The sequence below is a fragment of the Lagenorhynchus albirostris genome, chromosome 14 (assembly GCF_949774975.1).
Source record: "Lagenorhynchus albirostris chromosome 14, mLagAlb1.1, whole genome shotgun sequence".
In the NCBI taxonomy this organism is placed as follows: Eukaryota; Metazoa; Chordata; class Mammalia; order Artiodactyla; family Delphinidae; genus Lagenorhynchus; species Lagenorhynchus albirostris.
Genome location: NC_083108.1, coordinates 59,539,839 through 59,557,851, shown reverse-complemented (window position 1 = coordinate 59,557,851; position 18,013 = coordinate 59,539,839). Strand labels below are relative to the sequence as shown.

The 18,013-nt window shown below is 49.6% G+C and overlaps 1 protein-coding gene across 3 annotated transcripts in view; it reads left to right on the top strand.

Moving 5' to 3' along the window:
* Window positions 1-18,013, top strand: part of PIEZO2 (piezo type mechanosensitive ion channel component 2) — a 335,172-nt gene that overhangs the window by 254,365 nt on the left and 62,794 nt on the right. For all 3 annotated transcript variants that reach the window (XM_060170424.1, XM_060170423.1, XM_060170422.1), the window contains 10 exons: window positions 529-689; window positions 7,926-8,102; window positions 8,390-8,515; window positions 9,990-10,190; window positions 10,771-10,975; window positions 11,070-11,171; window positions 12,221-12,386; window positions 13,999-14,242; window positions 16,642-16,738; window positions 17,800-17,959. In XM_060170424.1, coding sequence (XP_060026407.1) covers window positions 529-689; window positions 7,926-8,102; window positions 8,390-8,515; window positions 9,990-10,190; window positions 10,771-10,975; window positions 11,070-11,171; window positions 12,221-12,386; window positions 13,999-14,242; window positions 16,642-16,738; window positions 17,800-17,959 — 1,639 coding nt within the window. The remainder of the gene's footprint in view (window positions 1-528; window positions 690-7,925; window positions 8,103-8,389; window positions 8,516-9,989; window positions 10,191-10,770; window positions 10,976-11,069; window positions 11,172-12,220; window positions 12,387-13,998; window positions 14,243-16,641; window positions 16,739-17,799; window positions 17,960-18,013) is intronic.

The following is an 18,013-nucleotide window of genomic DNA, read 5'->3' as shown; positions in this document are numbered from 1 at the left end:
TGGAATGAGTCTGAGCACCGCACTTGGTGAAGTGTGACTCAGTCGTTCAGCCTCTCAGGTCCATCCTCCGCTGTGACAGGGGTGGGCTCGTCCAGGGCGGCTGGTGGGCTTTGCCCACCCCCTAGTTAAGCCCCGGCAAGGAGACTGGCGCTTAAGGAACCACTGTTTTGGCCAAAAAAAATGTCATGAAGAGGGAGCTCAGCTACTTAATATTCGGGGGAAATCAAGGAATCATAGCTCAGCCCTAAGAGTAAACAAGGTCAAAATTCTTTTTTGCACAAATTTAATGAAGAGGTGGGCGAAAGCAGCCTGTCCTTCGTCCATTCTCGGCGTGTGACGTCGAAGTCATCACCGGACGTGGGATTCTTGGGCCGCCTTCCTCCAGGTCGGGGTGTCTTAGATAGAGTTCATCCACTCCTCTGATCTCGCGGCGTCTCGTTCCCATGGGAATGATACAAGGTAGGCTTTCAACCGTAATCGCACACACAAGCCCTTTTCGTGCCCTCGGGCACATTCCCTGCCCTGCAGATCTGAGGAACAAGTGGCACCTGGTGATAGACCGCCTCACGGTGCTGTTCCTGAAGTTCCTGGAGTGTTTCCACCAGCTGCAGACGTTCCTGTGGTGGATCCTGGAGCTTCACATCATCAAGATCGTCTCCTCCTACATCATCTGGGTGTCCGTGAAAGAGGCAAGTGACGCCTGTTTATCCTCAGGCCAAACCGAACCAGGGCCCGTCGCCACTTTCCTTTGTCAACTGTCCCTGATTTTTTAAGGGTGATTTCCCATGACGTCAGGACACCAAGGTGTGAGACAGGCACATACACTTGACACACAGAAAACCACAGCACAGCTATTTTGAGACGAGGGAGCGCTCTCAGGGCAGAAAGAGCCCCCGGCTTAGTCCCTCATCAGTGTGGTCCTATCACAGAGGTTCCTGATTTTCATCTAGTCTTTAGTGAAGGGTATGAGACAGGATGCTTTTCTGCACTACGCGCGTGGGAATCTACCTCCATAAATTCTCTTTGGGGAAAACAATAACATTCCGGTACATGCTACCAAGGAAACGCAGGTTCCAAAATGTGATAGAATCTTTCTTAGAGCTCACCCTGTTCATGATGGAGTTTCTGAGATGAAGCACAAAGTCTTTCAACATTGTAATAGCACTTCTGTTTTCTTACCTGAAAAGAGGAGTCATCATTCAGCCAACAATGGTTTGGTGTTTACTGTGAGAAGTTAGCTTTCTTTCAATTTCTTCAACAGATAATTTTCACGTATTTCTAATTTCCCTGGACTCTTTTTGAGTTAGTGACAACTCAAAGAGTCTTTGCCCTCTAAACATTAGGTCAGGAAAGACTGCCTATAATTTTTAAAAAGTTAAGTAATAATATAATATTACAACTACAGTACTATGAACCCCAAATGTTTCACGAGTAGGTAACTAAGGGGTAAACCTTACTGTGAGCTCTCCAGTCTAAACTGGGACTTTCTCCCTTTTCATACAAACCATCTGAAGTGGGTGGGTAATCAGGGCCAGGTGGGGACAAAACAGGAACCACTGTCCCCGTGAGATTTGTGGCAGAAAATGACACGTGCTCCATCGTTAAGTAACCAAGTCTATACATTGATTAGAACTAAAATGTAGCCTAATATATATAGTAATTGAGAATAAAAAAGTTGAAGCATTTTAACTTTACAGGTGAATTGACCAATTCAGACAGAATTTGAGGGTCGGAATATTAAAGAACAATGAAAAAGGATCAGAGGAAGCCTGTGGCTAAAAATGAACAAAGTCCGTTTCTGAATTAACCAAGTCTGGTGTGCAGATGATTTCTGATGTGTGGCAGAGTGGGTGCGGGGGCATCGTAAGACAATTGAATGATGGGAGTGGGCTTTTAATGAAAGAGAAATTAGTGTGAGTAGGGCATGGGAGACCCACTCTCTGAATCCATCCTGGCGAGTCCAGAAGGAGAAAGAAAGAGAGGGTTAAATGACACCACTTTCTCATAAATCCTAAATGAAAAGCAGACATATATACATATAATTTCAAATCATCCTGTTGAGTCTTGAGAATGCGTTATTAATAGGCTGTCACGTAAATAAAGGATTACGGTCTGTTCACCCTGTTGCACCGTTAGAAAAACGGCCTCTGGTGGCATGCGACCAGTTCCTCCCCTACATTTCACATAGTGCACAGACTTCCAAAATTTTCATTCCTGCTCCCATCTCTCTCACCTATAACTTTAAAACACATTAAGAGACTCATGAATCGGAGACATTCTTCCCCTCCCACTGCTGGCACTGCTGGAATCCTGGTGCTGTAGGATGGTTTGACCCCCAAGTGCGTCTGGGGAGGTCACTCCACCTGAAGGGTGAGTCACCACGTGGTCCTGGGGGTCAGTGACTCTGAGGCCTCCCCTCTGCACTGACTTGGTCCCTGGGCACCATCACCGTGTTCACAGCTGCTTCTTATTAATGTCATGGGAGCACTGAGCCATCGGAACACAAGGCATCATTATAAGAACAACTGAACTTTTCTCCGTGCCCCGAATGCACGACACATTCTGATCATCCTCAGGTAATGGAAAGCCCTGTGGCTACCTTGAATAGCAAGCAAGATCTCAGTTCGTTAATCAGAGTTGTCTAGCCACGGAGAAGAAGCAGACTCTGGTCTCTCACCCAGTGGAAACATGTCCTCTTCCAGCCGCTTCTTTCTTTCTCACACTCACCTCCCTCACCGCCTCCCTGCTCCAATGAACTGACTGGTGTTATGGACTTGGGCAGGGGTGGCGGGGATGTGGGATATTCTGATCTGACTTGTACTGTCCTAGGATGGCCTCACACTGGGCTGAGGATGATCAAATCTACCCTTTTCCTCCCGGAGGCTCTTCTGCGATGGCTCCAGCTACAGGTCTGGGGCCGTCACCCAGCCCGTGGTTTCCAGCACCCACTCCTCCTGGACCCACAGCCTTGTGGGCGCTCCCCTGAGCTGTGTTCGAACAGCCCCACGTGCATGTCCACAACAGCCCTGGAGCAGTAGGCACGGGGTCCCCGCTTTGCCTCTGGACATGGGTCCCAATGAAGCAATGACCCTGCACTGTCACCAAAGCATCCTCTCTCTCCTTGCTCCTGGATTTTCCGGGTGACATTGGACATCTGTGCCCCAACCCTGTCACCAACTCCAAGGTGCACCCACTGAGACTGCTGAGGGGTCCTGCTTGGAGCACCTCCCTCAGGACTCTTGTAGAGAATTGGCATCTCCTCCTACCCTCACCATCTCAGGGTCGAGGGACAGACAGAAGCACCGCCCTACAGAGAATCCCCTTCACACTCCCTCCTGTCGTCTTCACCGTTTTGACCCATTTGTGTCCTCCTGGACCCATTGGCAGATCTCTACATGGTTTCCCGTCGACTGTCTGGAAATTGGTACACTTTTGGCCAGAACCTCGTTTTGCAACGTCACACTGACCTGCTCCAACTTGGGTTCTCATGACACTTGGATTTAACATCTCTCTGCACTGACTACAGGTGGGAGGAGAGATAGACGCTGCCTCGTGCGTGTAGTTCTCATAAGGAGCCACGTGCCAGCCCAGCGTGGATGTGGCTGAAGTTTGCACCATCTAGGGGCACCGCTCACCTGAGAACGGCCTCCGCGGGCTTGCGCGTTCTGAGGTGCTCACCTCTGCCCGTAGGGGCCTCTTCTGCTTTGAAGGCTCCACTCATCCCCACAGGAGCAGTCCATCAGCAATGACATTTGCTGCGTATATTTGCTGTCCGTAGCTTATTAATTTTGATTAATACAAAAAAATCCTTTCTCAAAAAAAGCCCATCAGTAAATGGCAAGATGAGAACAAAGTCCACATCCCCAGTTAAATCTTCAAGATATGTGGCCACACATGTGCTTTGCATTCAAACCATCGTTATCCAAGGCCACCAGCAAGGGTGCTGGTTTTCACGAGCTTACGGGGCCATTTCCCCCACAAATATGAAACTTCCCCCAGGTTATCTTCATGGACGTCTGAGGAGGGAGACCATGGGAAAGAATTCATTACAGAAACCCTTCTGCCTCTCTTACTCAGAGCGACACCATTTTGGAAAGACCTAGATTTTTACCATTGTCTTCTCCTTGTTTTATACGCAGCTGTGCTAATTTCAAAAGGTTCCTGGTGAGCTCTGTGAGATCACGTTATTCTTGGAGGAGGGGCCGGTCCTCACTTCTTCAGGTATCTTTAGCGTGTCCCACAGGGCCTGGCCAGTGCAGAAGCTCCGTAAATGTTTACTGACTGAAGGAAGTAAATACAATAACCGTGCAAGTTTGAGATTTTCCCCAGATATCAGTTGATGCTTCATTATTATTATTCTTTTCGCTCTCACTAAGCATGCATTTAGCCTTTATTATGGACTTACAGTAAATTACAATAAATTGAGTGGTTCTATGGTGCTAGGTGCTGACACAAAAGCATGGCAGACACGTTTCCTCCCTCAGCTTGCAGTCTGACGGTAGCGGCTGGTAAATAAAACCAAAGTCACTGTCACTGCTGATGGGGGAGGAGCCTCTGGGTGCTCAGGAGGGGGATGTCATGCCGAGGTGGCCCCATGGAGGTGACATTGAAGCAGAGGGGGCTCTGAGGGAGGGGGACCGGGGATGGGCAAGCGTAATAAGGGTTGTCTGACTGCTTGTTGTATACATGGATGACCAGCTATTTCCCTAGAAATTCTGACTCGTTGGATATTGGTGGGGGCCTAGATATCTGTCATTTTTTTAAAATGTATGTTCCATGAGATTTTTATCGTCGGGGACATGAGGAGACCTTTGTCAACCATGATTGCATTGAATGAAGCACCACACTTCTCTGAGTCCCCGTTTTCCTGTTTGTAAAATGATAAGAGGGCTTCCCTGGTGGCGCAGTGGTTGAGAGTCTGCCTGCCGATGCAGGGGACACGGGTTCGTGCCCCGGTCCGGGAAGATCCAACATGCCGCGGAGCGGCTGGGCCCGTGAGCTATGGCTGCTGAGCCTGCACATCCGGAGCCTGTGCTCCACAACGGGAGAGGCCACAACAGTGAGAGGCCTTCGTACCACAAAAAAATAAAATTAAAATTTTTTAAAAAAAGATAAGAAACAAAACCGCCCACGTGACAGAGCTTTTCAGTCCTTATTTAACTTGATTCTCCAGGTCATTGGATCCTGGTGACCATTTCCTTATCCTTGAAGCTCTCCCCACCGTTGTTTTCCAAATCCGAACACTTCCTGGCCTTTCCTCTGTCTCACTCACGGTCCCCTTCCCCTCTCCCCACCAGCTTCTCTCAGGGGCCTGCAGGCTCCATCTGCAGCCCCCTCTACTGACTCCAGACTTCCGGCAGCTGTGTCAGGAGCTCCTGTGCTCCACGTGTCATCGCCATACAATGAGCGGACATCTGTACCTTCAAACCCGTCCTCTCTTTAAACTCCAGACCCGTATCTCCAAGGGACAACTGGACGGGACCTCATTCTTGAGTGTCCCAAAGCCCCTTCCACGAAATATCTCTACAGCTGAGCCCACCACCTCTCCCTCAGCCCCCTTTGAGATTACAGCTGGCCCTCTGTACCTCAGGATGGGGAGCCCGTGGATATGAAAGGCAACTATCCTCTGACCAATTCCCCAAATTGCTCTAAGCCTTTCTCCTTCCAATACGTATTCCATTGTGTGGCCAGGGTCTTCTTTCCAGTCTGTAACTAGGATCGTGTTCATCCTCTTCTCGAAAACTTTCAAAGCTCTCTCTCATCCTCACAGTCACTTGATCTGGCCCTGTACCACATCACCATTTCCTGCCCTAGACACTTGAACTGCTGGGTGGGCTGCCGAGTCCTCTGAATGGACTCAGAGCCCACTGCTCTCAAGATGGACCACCTGCGGCTCCGAGGACGGTCACCCCACGCTCCCCTCACCTGTGTGGCCTGACACCTGTAATTCTTCTGCCTGGCCAGCTCCTGTTTGTACCCCCGGCCTCAGTTCAGATCTAACGCCCTCTGGGCCATCTTCTCTAACCCTGGATTAGATGTTCAGCAGTGGGGTCAACACCCACACCTCGGCTCAGCCCACCCCCGCCATCACGGTGTCGTGGCTGTCTGTTGCAGTTCTCACTCGCACTACCTGGGTGTTTCTTGAGGGCAGGGAGCCGCACGAGATGTATGACCGTGAACCTAATTCGTTAATTAACTTAATAAAAGGTATCATCTTTTTCTATCACTCAAAAGATTAAAAGCCCTATGTCAATTCATCGTACTGTTTTTGTACTCAATGCCTTAAATAGATAATAAAAGAAATAACAAATAGACTTAATTTTATGGGAGCTTTAATAGGATTTGCTTTTTAGCACCCCAATTAGCAGGACACTTGCTGATGACGGAGGAGGAGTCGGCCCCCGTCGGCCGGCCAGTCAGAATATCTTGCTAAAATGTAACTTTTGTTGTTTGTTATGTTTGGACTGTAGTTTACAGGGCACTTCCTTGGACAATATTTCTTTCATCCTCAATTCTGTAAGCATCTCCTACTGCTGTACTATTTCAACACTTAACTCTCAGAGAGGTTCCATGCCTTGGACAGTGACAAGTAGTTAAGTAGAAGAGTCGTAGGTAACAAACTGCAGAATTAATATTGTCTTGGTGTCTCCACACTTCTTGTTTTATAGCTTTGTAAGCCCAACAGGTAACCATACCTCTCTGAGTGCTTGGCACTTGGTACCTGTTCAGTTTTATCAATTGCATTCTTGTGGTTATTTCTACCCGATCATACTAAATGTTTCTATGATATCAGTTTAACAATAGTCGGATATTATTTTAACGATATTCAGAATAAGTGAGGATTTTCCATGACTGAATAAGATGGCAGTGCTTCTGTACTGTTCAATGAACTGCAAGCTCTGAAGAAAGGTTAGAAATGAGTGGGCATCTTACCTGATGGAAAAACACACTCATGGTCTCAAAGCAAGTTGAAGTCATTGCCTTCCTGCTTTACACCTGCCCCCACCCCAGATCCTGTCTCGGTTGGGGACTGCCATCCTCTCAGGGCTCTGGCTCCCAAGCCTGAAGCTGGGAGGCATCTCCCACACTTCCTCCCTCGCCCCCCAAACCACTCGAAGCTAATCAGTCTTCAAATCCTGCTAATTTTACTTCCCGCCTCAGACCCCCGACTCCTCCCCGTCTCTGCCCCACTACCCCAGTTTGGGCCCTTGTCATTGTTCTCCTGGACAACTGCAGTGGGTGTGAGCTGGTCCCCTGACCTCTGGCCCAACCCCACTGATGCACCTGCATTCCTCAGCTATACTATCTAAATAAAATGCAATATTTCCCTAGGGTTTTCCAGTGGAAAGCCCTTCATCACTCTCTGCTTTCTGCAGGAGGGGTTCATGTACATGGTTGTAAAGGGTCCATCAAAATGTGGCTCCCAGATGCATGTCCAGCCTCCCTTTCTGCTGCTGTTCACCGCTGTTGAGTCCAAAATCTCCAGCTGTTTGGGGTCACCTGCTCCTATCATGCTACTTCATGCTTTGCTGCCTTTGCTTGTATATCCTTTACCTGAAATGCACTTCTCACCTTTCCTGGCCTGGCTGACTTCCTGCATCCTTCAACGCACAGCTCAGGGGTCATCTCTGCCAGGAGATGTTCCTGAAGCTCCAGATTGGGCCAAGGACCCCCTGTGGGTGTTCTCACAGGAGCCTGTTCACCCGTGTAGTTTGCCGCTGCTACGTTATTTGACATCACCTGGTTATACACCTGTCTGCCTACAAGACATGTGTCTTAACACTCAGGGCCATGCCTTGCCCATGCAAGGAACTCAATCAGCCTTTGCTGAACTCAGCAGAACAGGATCAATCAGGTTGCCAGGTTTTGTGGATGTTGTGCCGTGTTGCGTATTTTTGTCCCCATTTCTGATTTTCTGTTTTCAGGTGTCTCTGTTCAACTATGTATTTTTGATTTCTTGGGCTTTTGCTCTGCCGTACGCCAAGCTCCGCCGCCTGGCTTCAAGTGTCTGCACTGTCTGGACATGTGTGATCATTGTCTGCAAAATGTTGTACCAGCTGCAGACCATTAAGCCTGAAAACTTTTCTGTCAACTGTTCCTTGGTGAGCCTGAGACATGGGGTTGGTGGGGCAGGGGGGCAGGGGGGGCATCTCTTTGCCTGGCCTTCAGGGAAGGGAGGCAGATACTGGGGGACACACATCCCCAGAACATCCTGTCTGGCCTTCAGCAGCTCAGCAGGTTGGAGGCATTCTGGCCCCCCATCTCTTCTGATGCTGAGATTTCCCCCGTGAAGTGGGTCTTCTCTCCCCCCAGCTGTAGCTGAGGGAGACTACTCTGAACTCTCCTAATCCATGGGGCCATTTCTTACTCCCCTTTCTCTTCTTTTCAGCCAAATGAAAACCAAACGAATATACCCCTGCAGCAGCTGAACAAGTCTCTGCTCTACAGCGCCCCCATTGACCCAGCAGAGTGGGTCGGCCTGAGGAAGTCCTCTCCTTTGCTTGTCTACCTGAGGGTAAAGCCTTTGTCACCCTAAGTTTGTGTGTCTGCCAAGTGAATGTCTGGAGCCCTTTCCCAGGAGATGCTAACTTCAGCTTTGATAGGGGCCTCATCCTCTTACATGGCGTTTGCAGTCACCTTCGAAACAGACAACTGAACATTAAAATCAGTATTGCATTATGCTGAAAAGAAATCGATCGCGTAGTCTGAGATCCATTGAATAACGTATGACAAGTGTATTCACTGGAACATTATAAAACCACTCAAAGACAGAGGTAGCTTGACACTATCAGACACTGAAAGATGTCCAAAATATACTGTAACGTTGAAAAGAAAAGCAAACTTCAAAACACCAGACATAGGATGAAGTCTTTTAGACACAAAGAAAAAATACTGAGTAAATTATACCAAATGGTCAGCGGTGATCGTTTCTGAGAAGTAGGTGTCACGTTACAAGAAATGTTTGCTATCTGAACTCTACAAATTTTTTTTTAACATCTTTTTTGGGGTATAATTGCTTTACAATGGTGTGTTAGTTTCTGCTTTATAACAAAGTGAATTCTACAAATTTAACCAAGGGCGTATATTATGTTTAGAGGTAGCCAGATACAAAGAGCATATCTCTGAAAAGGGAATTTTGATTGCAAGTAGTTGTAACAAACATAAGGAAAGCAATATAGTTCAGATTATTCACATTTTATTCTGATGGATAATCTGAGCATTCTACTTTGATGGATTTTGCTGACAATGCACTTAAAACCTTTGTACTCAACTCCCAGAATCTGAAAGTGCGCTCAGCATCTCACTTTGCTTGGTGTAGCTTTCTAGTTTTTTTCTCATATGGCAGGTATCATTTGTAATGTATGAATGATATCTACCATTAAGAGCTGTTGTAAAGATAAAACAAACTTATATTTGAACAGGGGGATTAGAATAGTGTCTGGCACATAAGTGTTCTCTATTTTATTAATAATTGTTATCATCACTATTATTATTTTGTGGTATAATCAGCGTATTTTTCCACCTACTGCTCTCTCTGGCCAGCTTTCAGAGGTGTTCAAAAATCCCCCCTCTAATGCCAGTCCCACTCGGCAGTCCAGTCTGTTTCCTGGGGTCCTTGTAGGACACGGTACAAGGGTTTCTCACTTTTAGTCGCAAAGAAGGTTGGACGACCCTCCCAAGGTAACTGGACAAGGCTTCCAGGTTCAGTGTGTACTTTTTCAGGAACAGGCATGACCATCACCTGTCTTTGGTGTAGAGGTTCCAGATCCTGTTATCATGGAAATTAGCCTGATTTGCATATTGGAGATAACTCCACCCTTGTTCCCATAAAACAGGGAAAATGAGCATTGAATTCAAGACTGTATTTTATAGAGGTGGGATTTGATCATGCACTGTTCTTTTAGACACCCAGCATGGAACGAGATGGTATCTCGTGGGGATTGTTTAAATGACCACGTGGCATCACATGCAGTTTACTTGCTTTCCAGAACAACCTCCTGATGCTGGCCATTCTGGCCTTTGAGGTCACCATCTACCGCCATCAGGAGTATTATCGCGGTCGGAACAACCTCACAGCCCCCGTGTCTAAAACCATCTTTCACGACATTACGAGACTCCACCTTGATGATGGACTTGTCAGTTGTGCCAAGTATTTCATCAATTACTTCTTCTACAAGTTTGGTCTGGAGGTGAGTTTCCTTGCTGACCTGTTTTCTTTCTTTCCTGTGAAAATTCCAGTGGCTGCTTTTGGCCAGGTGTCCACTGGGGCTTTGTGGCACGTCTCTGTCCCCTCAGGATCCGGGAGGAGCCTAACTGAAGGGTTAGCCTGGCCTGGTTGAAAGTCTCCAGGACCTGGTGCCAGTCCCCTGCTCTGTGGCAGTGGACATGGCCTCTCGGGATCTCTGGTCTTACAGATGTGTGGATGTCTGTTTTGTGCCTTCCGGATGTGTAACCTTAGCCAAAATGCACTGTTTTGACCTGAATGGTGTGGTAGGCCTGCCCTCCATAGAATGTACTTGGAACAGTGACGTTTCATGGCGAGATCATAACGGTAATTCCCTCCACCATTTGAAGTGGTTCTTATTGAGAGTGACCTGGTCAGTTTTTCTGTCTTCGTGATGCAAACACCCCAAAGAGGCAGCGCAGGTGAACACCTGCAGGGACCCGGCCCCAGGAATGCAGGTCTCCACCGCCCGCTCGGGGTGGGCCGCTGACACCACTCCCCTTCCCCGTGAAGCCGACTCTCTGCTTCTTTTCATCCTTACACAGACCTGTTTCCTCATGTCAGTTAATGTGATCGGACAGCGGATGGATTTCTACGCCATGATTCATGCCTGCTGGCTGATTGCCGTCTTGTACCGGCGCCGAAGGAAAGCCATCGCGGAGATCTGGCCCAAGTACTGTTGCTTCCTGGCCTGCATCATCACCTTCCAGTACTTCATCTGCATCGGCATCCCTCCCGCCCCGTGCCGAGGTGAATGCCCCCCACCGGGAGCCTGCTCAGGGACAGTGGGGACAAGGGCACGGAGGGGCGCCCTGACGCGGCTCCTCCCGCCTCCACCCTGCAGATTACCCCTGGAGGTTCAAGGGCGCCAGCTTCAATGACAACATCGTCAAGTGGCTGTATTTCCCAGACTTCATCGTGCGGCCCAACCCCGTGTTCCTCGTGTGTAAGTGGGGCCGTTGGGATTCCCACTTGCTCGTCCTTCTCCTGGTGGTGCGTTTGTGGGCCCCCCTACCCCACATACAGTCACAGGCTGGTTTCCACGCATCAGCATCCCAGGCTGCTAGTGGCTTCTGCTGGCCCTGTTACATCTGCAGAGTTAATACATAGCATCGGAAACACCATGTTCGCTTTCATGATTTCACTTCCCAATGCACAACCCCGCTCTCCGCCACCACACACCCACCTTCTAGAAGGTGGACTGCAGGGGGAGGCCTTGTCCTGGGCAAATTGCTTGCTTCTTGCTGCCACCGCAGACATACACCTACAGGTGGGCTGGGGTAGCCGGAAGGACGCAGCCGGACCACAGATGCTCCTGAGTGGGGCTGCAGCCCGAGCCCGTCCAAGGGCGGGTGACCATCCAAAGGTTAAGGTCTGGGCACCTGCCGTAGGGGGTGGAGATTTGGTGCTGCCCACCCACATGCGGGTGTAGATTAAAGACAACGCCTCTGGGAGGGGGAACTGTTCTGGGCAGCCGGCCATGAGGGCAGCTCCGTCGTCTCTACCCGCCCCCATCGGCCACCGTCTTCACCTGCTCTCACCAGCCTCCATGTCCTGTATGTTCTGGTAAGTCTGGTTACCAGTGCAGAGGGGGACAGAGAGGACAAAGAAAGCCAGAACGCCTGCATCTACGGCCTGTGAAGAGATAAAGATGATGGAAAGTGCTCAGTGGCCCCTCACAGCTTCAGGGGGAGATCAATGCAGGCAAACATTGTCGTGTAAGAGATTCATGAAGACTAGTCATCGCCTGTTGCTTTCACTCACCGACGAGCATACAGCGTCCAGGGACTCTCCCCTGGGAGCCCCGGAGCGTCTGTGGTCCCTCCTGCGTCCCCGTGGTGGGTGGGGGAGGTTGGAGTCCAGGAGGAAGTGAACTCCCAGGACGTAACTCAGGTAGCAGATGAGGAGCCGCTGGTACCCCGTGGGGACCCCTCCTCGCATCCCTAGATGCAGAGGGGGAGCAGGGGGTTTCAGTTCCCGTGTCTGTCTTGCCAGATGACTTCATGCTGCTTCTGTGCGCCTCCCTACAACGGCAGATTTTCGAGGATGAAAACAAGGCCGCCGTGCGGATCATGGCAGGTGACAATGTGGAGATCTGCATGAACCTGGATGCGGCCTCGTTCAGCCAGCACAACCCCGTCCCCGACTTCATCCACTGCAGGTAACGCAGCCGCCCGAGCGCACAGCCCCTGGGAAGGTGCATCCCTGGAAACGGTGCCTCCAGCTCCCCCTGCCTTTCCCGGGGAGCTGACCCGCTGATTGCACCCCCAAAGGCAAGAATCACGGGGCAGGATGGCCCAGTGGTCTGGAAGCCGAGCCTCCCACGTTTCCTCCATCCTCCGTGGACAGCCCTCAGCAGCTCTGGGAAGCAGCTGCCCCTGAACCCCAGGACAGCCCCGGGCCTCACTTGCTGCCCGGGAGCCCCGGAGGCTCCTCCGCAGAGCGTGTTGGCTGGTGTTTCCATGTCCTTCTCACAAGCTTAGTTTTATGATTTCTGAAACTGAAGCAAGTCAGGGCTGAGGAGCGGAGGCCAGGCCTCCTGCAGGAGGAATTAACAGCTGCAGGCAGGGGAGGGAAATGTGTGGAAAACATAGTGTGCTAACGCGCACGTGTTGCACGCGCACACACACACTCAAACACGCCAGCAGCCCAGTTCTACTGACTTCAAGCCACACACATCAGGAGGCCCTGTGGGCGTTCAGATCTCACCCCTGGACTGAGTCACTAACATTACCTGTATGATCCTGGGGCGCTGAGAAACACCGACATCTTATTCATTCTCCTGTGTGTTAAATCAAGGATGAGTGTAATATATTTTAGGAAAAGAGTCATAGAAACATTTAAAAGTGTTGAATGTTTTAGTCTAAGAAGAGTAAAGTTCAAAAGTTCGCTTATGTGACAGTGTTCCTCTAAGGCACAACTTATTCCCTAACGATGCTGGGCAGTGTTGCACGTATCTATCAGAGGTGACTTGTTAACTCCCACAAAATAGCAACTCTTTTATCAAATATCTGACCCACAATTGGTTCTTCTGTGCTTCTTTCCAAATCTGGGAAGAGAAACAACCAAAGCAGAACCTCCAAAACTGAGAGGCTGTAATTAAGTGAATGCAGATGGGCCGATGGCCCAGGCCAGGGGAGCCGCGGCAACTACTTTCATTGCGGGAGGATGGAGGCCCGAGCACCTGCCTCCTTCAGGGAGTTATAGTGGAAGAATGGCTGCCACATGTCAGCTGAGGGAGGTGCAGAGAAACTGTTGGACAGAGCCTGGAAGCTCTGGGTCTGCTTGGGCAGAACTACTTCTCACCTGGAGGAGAGATTTTCACCTCTAGCAAAATCTTTGTATTTGTTTTAATCCATTAAGTTCCAGTTCATGGAAAGGACTCCCTTTTTAACTATTCTCTTGCTCCAGGAGGCATCTGTATCTTAGAATTTCCTCGGCCTCCTATAGAAAGACAGAGAGGGTTTTGAGTACTCAGGTAGCAAGCAGGCAGAAAATGGTGCCACTTGTGGGACGTTTGGCCCAAATTCGATGAAAATAAACATGCACATGGCGTTTTCACAAGGTACCACTCTGTCCATCACTAACTGGGCGAGGGTTTCCTGTGGACCAGGCAGTGATCGGTGAGAGAGGAACACAGAGCTCCCAGGCTGGCCTGGACAGAGCCTGCAGACAGAGTCAGGAGGAGAGTGTGAATTTGTTCCTTCCTCAGCTAGAGTCTCCCGACTTGATCTGTGCTGTCGTTTGTGTCGTCTTTCGGTTCTGTTTTGCAGATCGTACCTGGACATGTCCAAAGTGATCATCTTCAGCTACCTCTTCTGGTTCGTGCTCACAATCATCTTCATCACCGGGACGACCAGGATCAGCATCTTCTGCATGGGTTACCTGGTGGCCTGCTTCTACTTCCTGCTCTTCGGGGGCGATTTGCTGCTGAAGCCCATCAAGAGCATCCTGCGGTACTGGGACTGGCTGATCGCATACAACGTCTTTGTGATCACGATGAAAAACATACTGTCGGTAAGTGGCTCCACCATGTAACACATTTGTGGTTTCAGCGTCAGAGTCAACGATCCATTCAGTGGTTATTAAAAGCCCGTGGCCCGTCACACTGCTCTCTTAAAAGCCCCAATAAGATGCTTGCAAACTCAGAATTCAAATGACCATTTATTACTCGTTGTTTTACCACATTAAGAAGAATCCTTTTTGCTCATTTCCACCCTCTCAAGCACAAGAGGATATGTCTTCGTAGGAATAAACTCTAAAATGTATTTTATTAATTCAAGTCCATCTCTTCTGAGGAACGATCGGTGACCATTCCTACGACGGGCTGCAGTGTGGCCCTTTTATGAGTTGAATCAGTCATGGGATGTCTTCAAAAATTGGATCATATTGGCTAAAAGCAACTCTTTTACCTAGAAAGGGCTGTGGAAGTGTAAATAGAATGGGCGCGGCTCTCCATGACACCGCTGGGGGTGGGGATGAGGAGGGATGGACCCCTGAAGGCACAGATGTTTTATGAAGCCCTGAGATGAGGGTGGATGCAGGGGAAGCTTTACGGCTGATCTGAGCATCAGCGTCTGGACTAGAAAACAGCTCAGACAGTGGAGGGTTGAGACAAACATCTCCCATCCACAGAACGTGGCTGCTTCTCTATTAAATGTCCATGTTCCAGGGCACATCGTGGCCACTTCCCTGGTAGATAAACTGCCCACGAGTCATGCCGGAATCACAGGGATTCTTTTAGGCCACAAAGACACCTTTTAAACTATTTATTGTGTCAGGAAATTAAACAACGACCTTTCAGGAGCTGAAGGAGTTAATCCACCCCTACCTCCAGCTTAAAGTGAATCCCAGGGCCTGCTACTCAGCGGCTGTAACTGACAGTGCATTAGAAGAACAGTGATGTACGACTTCCTGCTTCCCCCCTTCCTGGTACTTACAGATGAGCTCACCAGACAATTCTACTGGAAAGCATTTGACATTTTTATTTTGGCACGTGCACTGCTGTGTTTAGAAATCTGGGGAAGCCAAGTCTATGTCACCAGGAGTATGTATTTGAAGAACTTATTTTGTGTCGTGACCATGAGAATGCTAAGTTTCTAGCTGATAGTCAAAATGATTTTTATTCATCAGTTCAACCCCAGCAGTGTGTGTTTGCCTGCGGGGTGGTGTTGAGAGTTGTTGGAAAGGGCATGAGATAGGACGGGAGGTCACCCTTTCATCCTAAAGCCCGTCTGATGGGCAGAGATCTGCGGCTGGAGACCGATCCCTATGACTGCTCCTGGAAAGTGCATGGCTGCAGCATCCGCTCATCCATTCATTCGTTCTCTAAACCTGTGTTGCAGACCTGATCTTCGCCAGGCACTGTTTTATATCTTGAAGAACTAGAGGTGAATAGTACGCAGATTTTACCCCTAAGGAACCCACATTCTAAAAGAGAAGATAGACTTTCTTATAAATAATTACAGTACACTCTGTTAACGCTCATCGTGACAGTATTTTAGGAAAGCAGTACAAAACAAGATGCCTAATTTCTGGCCTAGGTACGTTGGGAAGAGGCTTCCTGGAGGCGTTGCCATGTGAGCTCATCAGAAACTTGAATTCAGGGGTGTCCAGGGAGACAGAGGGGGGAAGATATTCCCTGAGGAGGAGGCTATTCTCCCCCCTTGGGATGTGAACTTAACTGTGATAAGACATCACTGTTGTGAGACAACAATGTGACAGTCGACAAAGAAGTCTCCTTTACTCAGAGAATTGGCTGAAAAAGAATTGGCTCGGGCTTCCCTGGTGGCGCAGTGGTTGAGAGTCCGCCTGCCGATGCAGGGGACACGGGTTCGTACCCCGGTCCGGGAAGATCCCACATGCCGCGGAGCGGCTGGGCCCGAGAGCCATGGCCGCTGAGCCAGCGCTCTGCAACGGGAGAGGCCACAACAGTGAGAGGCCCGCGTCCCAAAAAAGAAAAAAAGAATTGGCTCCAAGCACATCCTCTCTTCCTGCTCTAAGAGCTACACCAGGCAGCTTATGTTTGTGATCATCTCCTGGCAAATAGCGTAGGTTTACTCTGTCTGACTCTGTCTGACTCGTGAGAGTCAGAATCCTGGTCCTGGATCCGTGCTCACCCGTTTGCCATCACGGAGCCGGGCTGGTTCCTGCGGTGGTCTGAGATTTCCTCTTTGAAAAGAGAGGAGCTTCCAAGTTCAGAAAGCGTCACGCTCAGGGTTCTCTCCTTGCTCCTTGAGTTTAACTCCCTGAGGAAGTGAAGCATCAGGCACTCTACCCGGTGGGGACTGGATCTGGGGCCCCATCCACCACCAGACTGGGACTTTGGGAATTCTCGCACGTGTTGGGATTGCAAGACATCAACCTTTTCTCTGGGTGTGGAGCTTCAGGATATGCCTTTCCCCTTTGTTTTTCAGATAGGAGCATGCGGCTATATTGAAAAGTTGGTTCAAAATAGTTGCTGGTTGATCCAAGCTTTCAGCCTGGCCTGCACAGTCAAGGGCTACAAAATGCGTAAGTATGAAAAGCAAATTTGGGAACAAAAGCACAAAGAAGGAAGGGCAGTTGTATCGTTCTAATTTAGAAACTGGGCCGAAGCCCCTGAAGGGAAGAGGTGAAGGGACGTGAGTCAGCGTCTGCACGGAGCTGTGGGCTTGTGCCACGCTGGGGATCTGTGCTCAGGACACACACCCCCACCGCACCTCTCATCCTCTTCTACAAACGTCCCTGTCCCCCTCCCCAAGCAGGTCTAGGGGGCAGTTGTGGCCTTCAGCAACTCCTTGAACTTCCTTGAGTTACAATGGGAAGGGTCACAGATGCCCACACACACCTGTGGCTGCTGTGGTTGGAATCTCGGTCATCAAGTAGCTCTGCCTCCAGACCCCCCTCCTCTGAAGCTCAGAGAACCTCCACTGTGGGAAGACAGTTGGGAGCAGCAACAGGGTGTCTGGAGTTAGATTCCCACCTGTACAGAGGCAGGAGTTCCATTTCCGCCCCTCTGTGTCTTGCATCAGAACCCTGGACAGCACCTCCATCCTCCTTGGCGCCCGGGATGGGGCCTTGAACATGACACCCCTCCCCCAACTCTGCCTTCCAATCCTTACTACACTTTGCAGAGGATGAAGAGGCACTGGAGCTTGTTCTGACTTAGGATCAGATGTTCTGTTGACACCCCTTCTTCCGATAGACCGTACCTGCTCCCCTGGCTACCCCTGGGGGAGCCCATTCCCAGAACATGTGTCTTTTTTGTACCAGAGATTTCCTCTGGCATTGGGACATGCAGATGTTATTTCTCCATGGCCCTTACTGGGTGGGAGGGGTCCCTTTCCATCCCCTGCCTTACATTATCACGAGCTCACTTTGTGGTCAGCCTTGTGAATCAGTGCTGATACTGGATTTGAAGTGTGTGCCCTTGGCTGGGAATAAACCCACTCAGAGGGACTCAGTGCATCGGAAGTTTGCTCTTACGCCTGTGTGATTTCCCAAGTCTGATCATGCCACGAGAGTTTATAAAATAACAATGAAAATGGGTGTAAGTTTTTATTTTTTTCTTCTTTTTTTTCTTTTTGCCCCAGCGGATGATGATTCCTCGTGTAAACTACCGAGCGGGGAAGCAGGGATTATTTGGGACAGCATATGCTTTGCCTTCCTTCTGCTGCAGAGAAGAGTTTTCATGAGTTACTATTTCCTGCACGTCGTGGCGGATATAAAAGCTTCGCAGATCCTGGCTTCGAGGTGGGTCAGGCCAAGGAATCCAGGGGTTTCTCTTAAGAAACCTGTCAGGAAGTG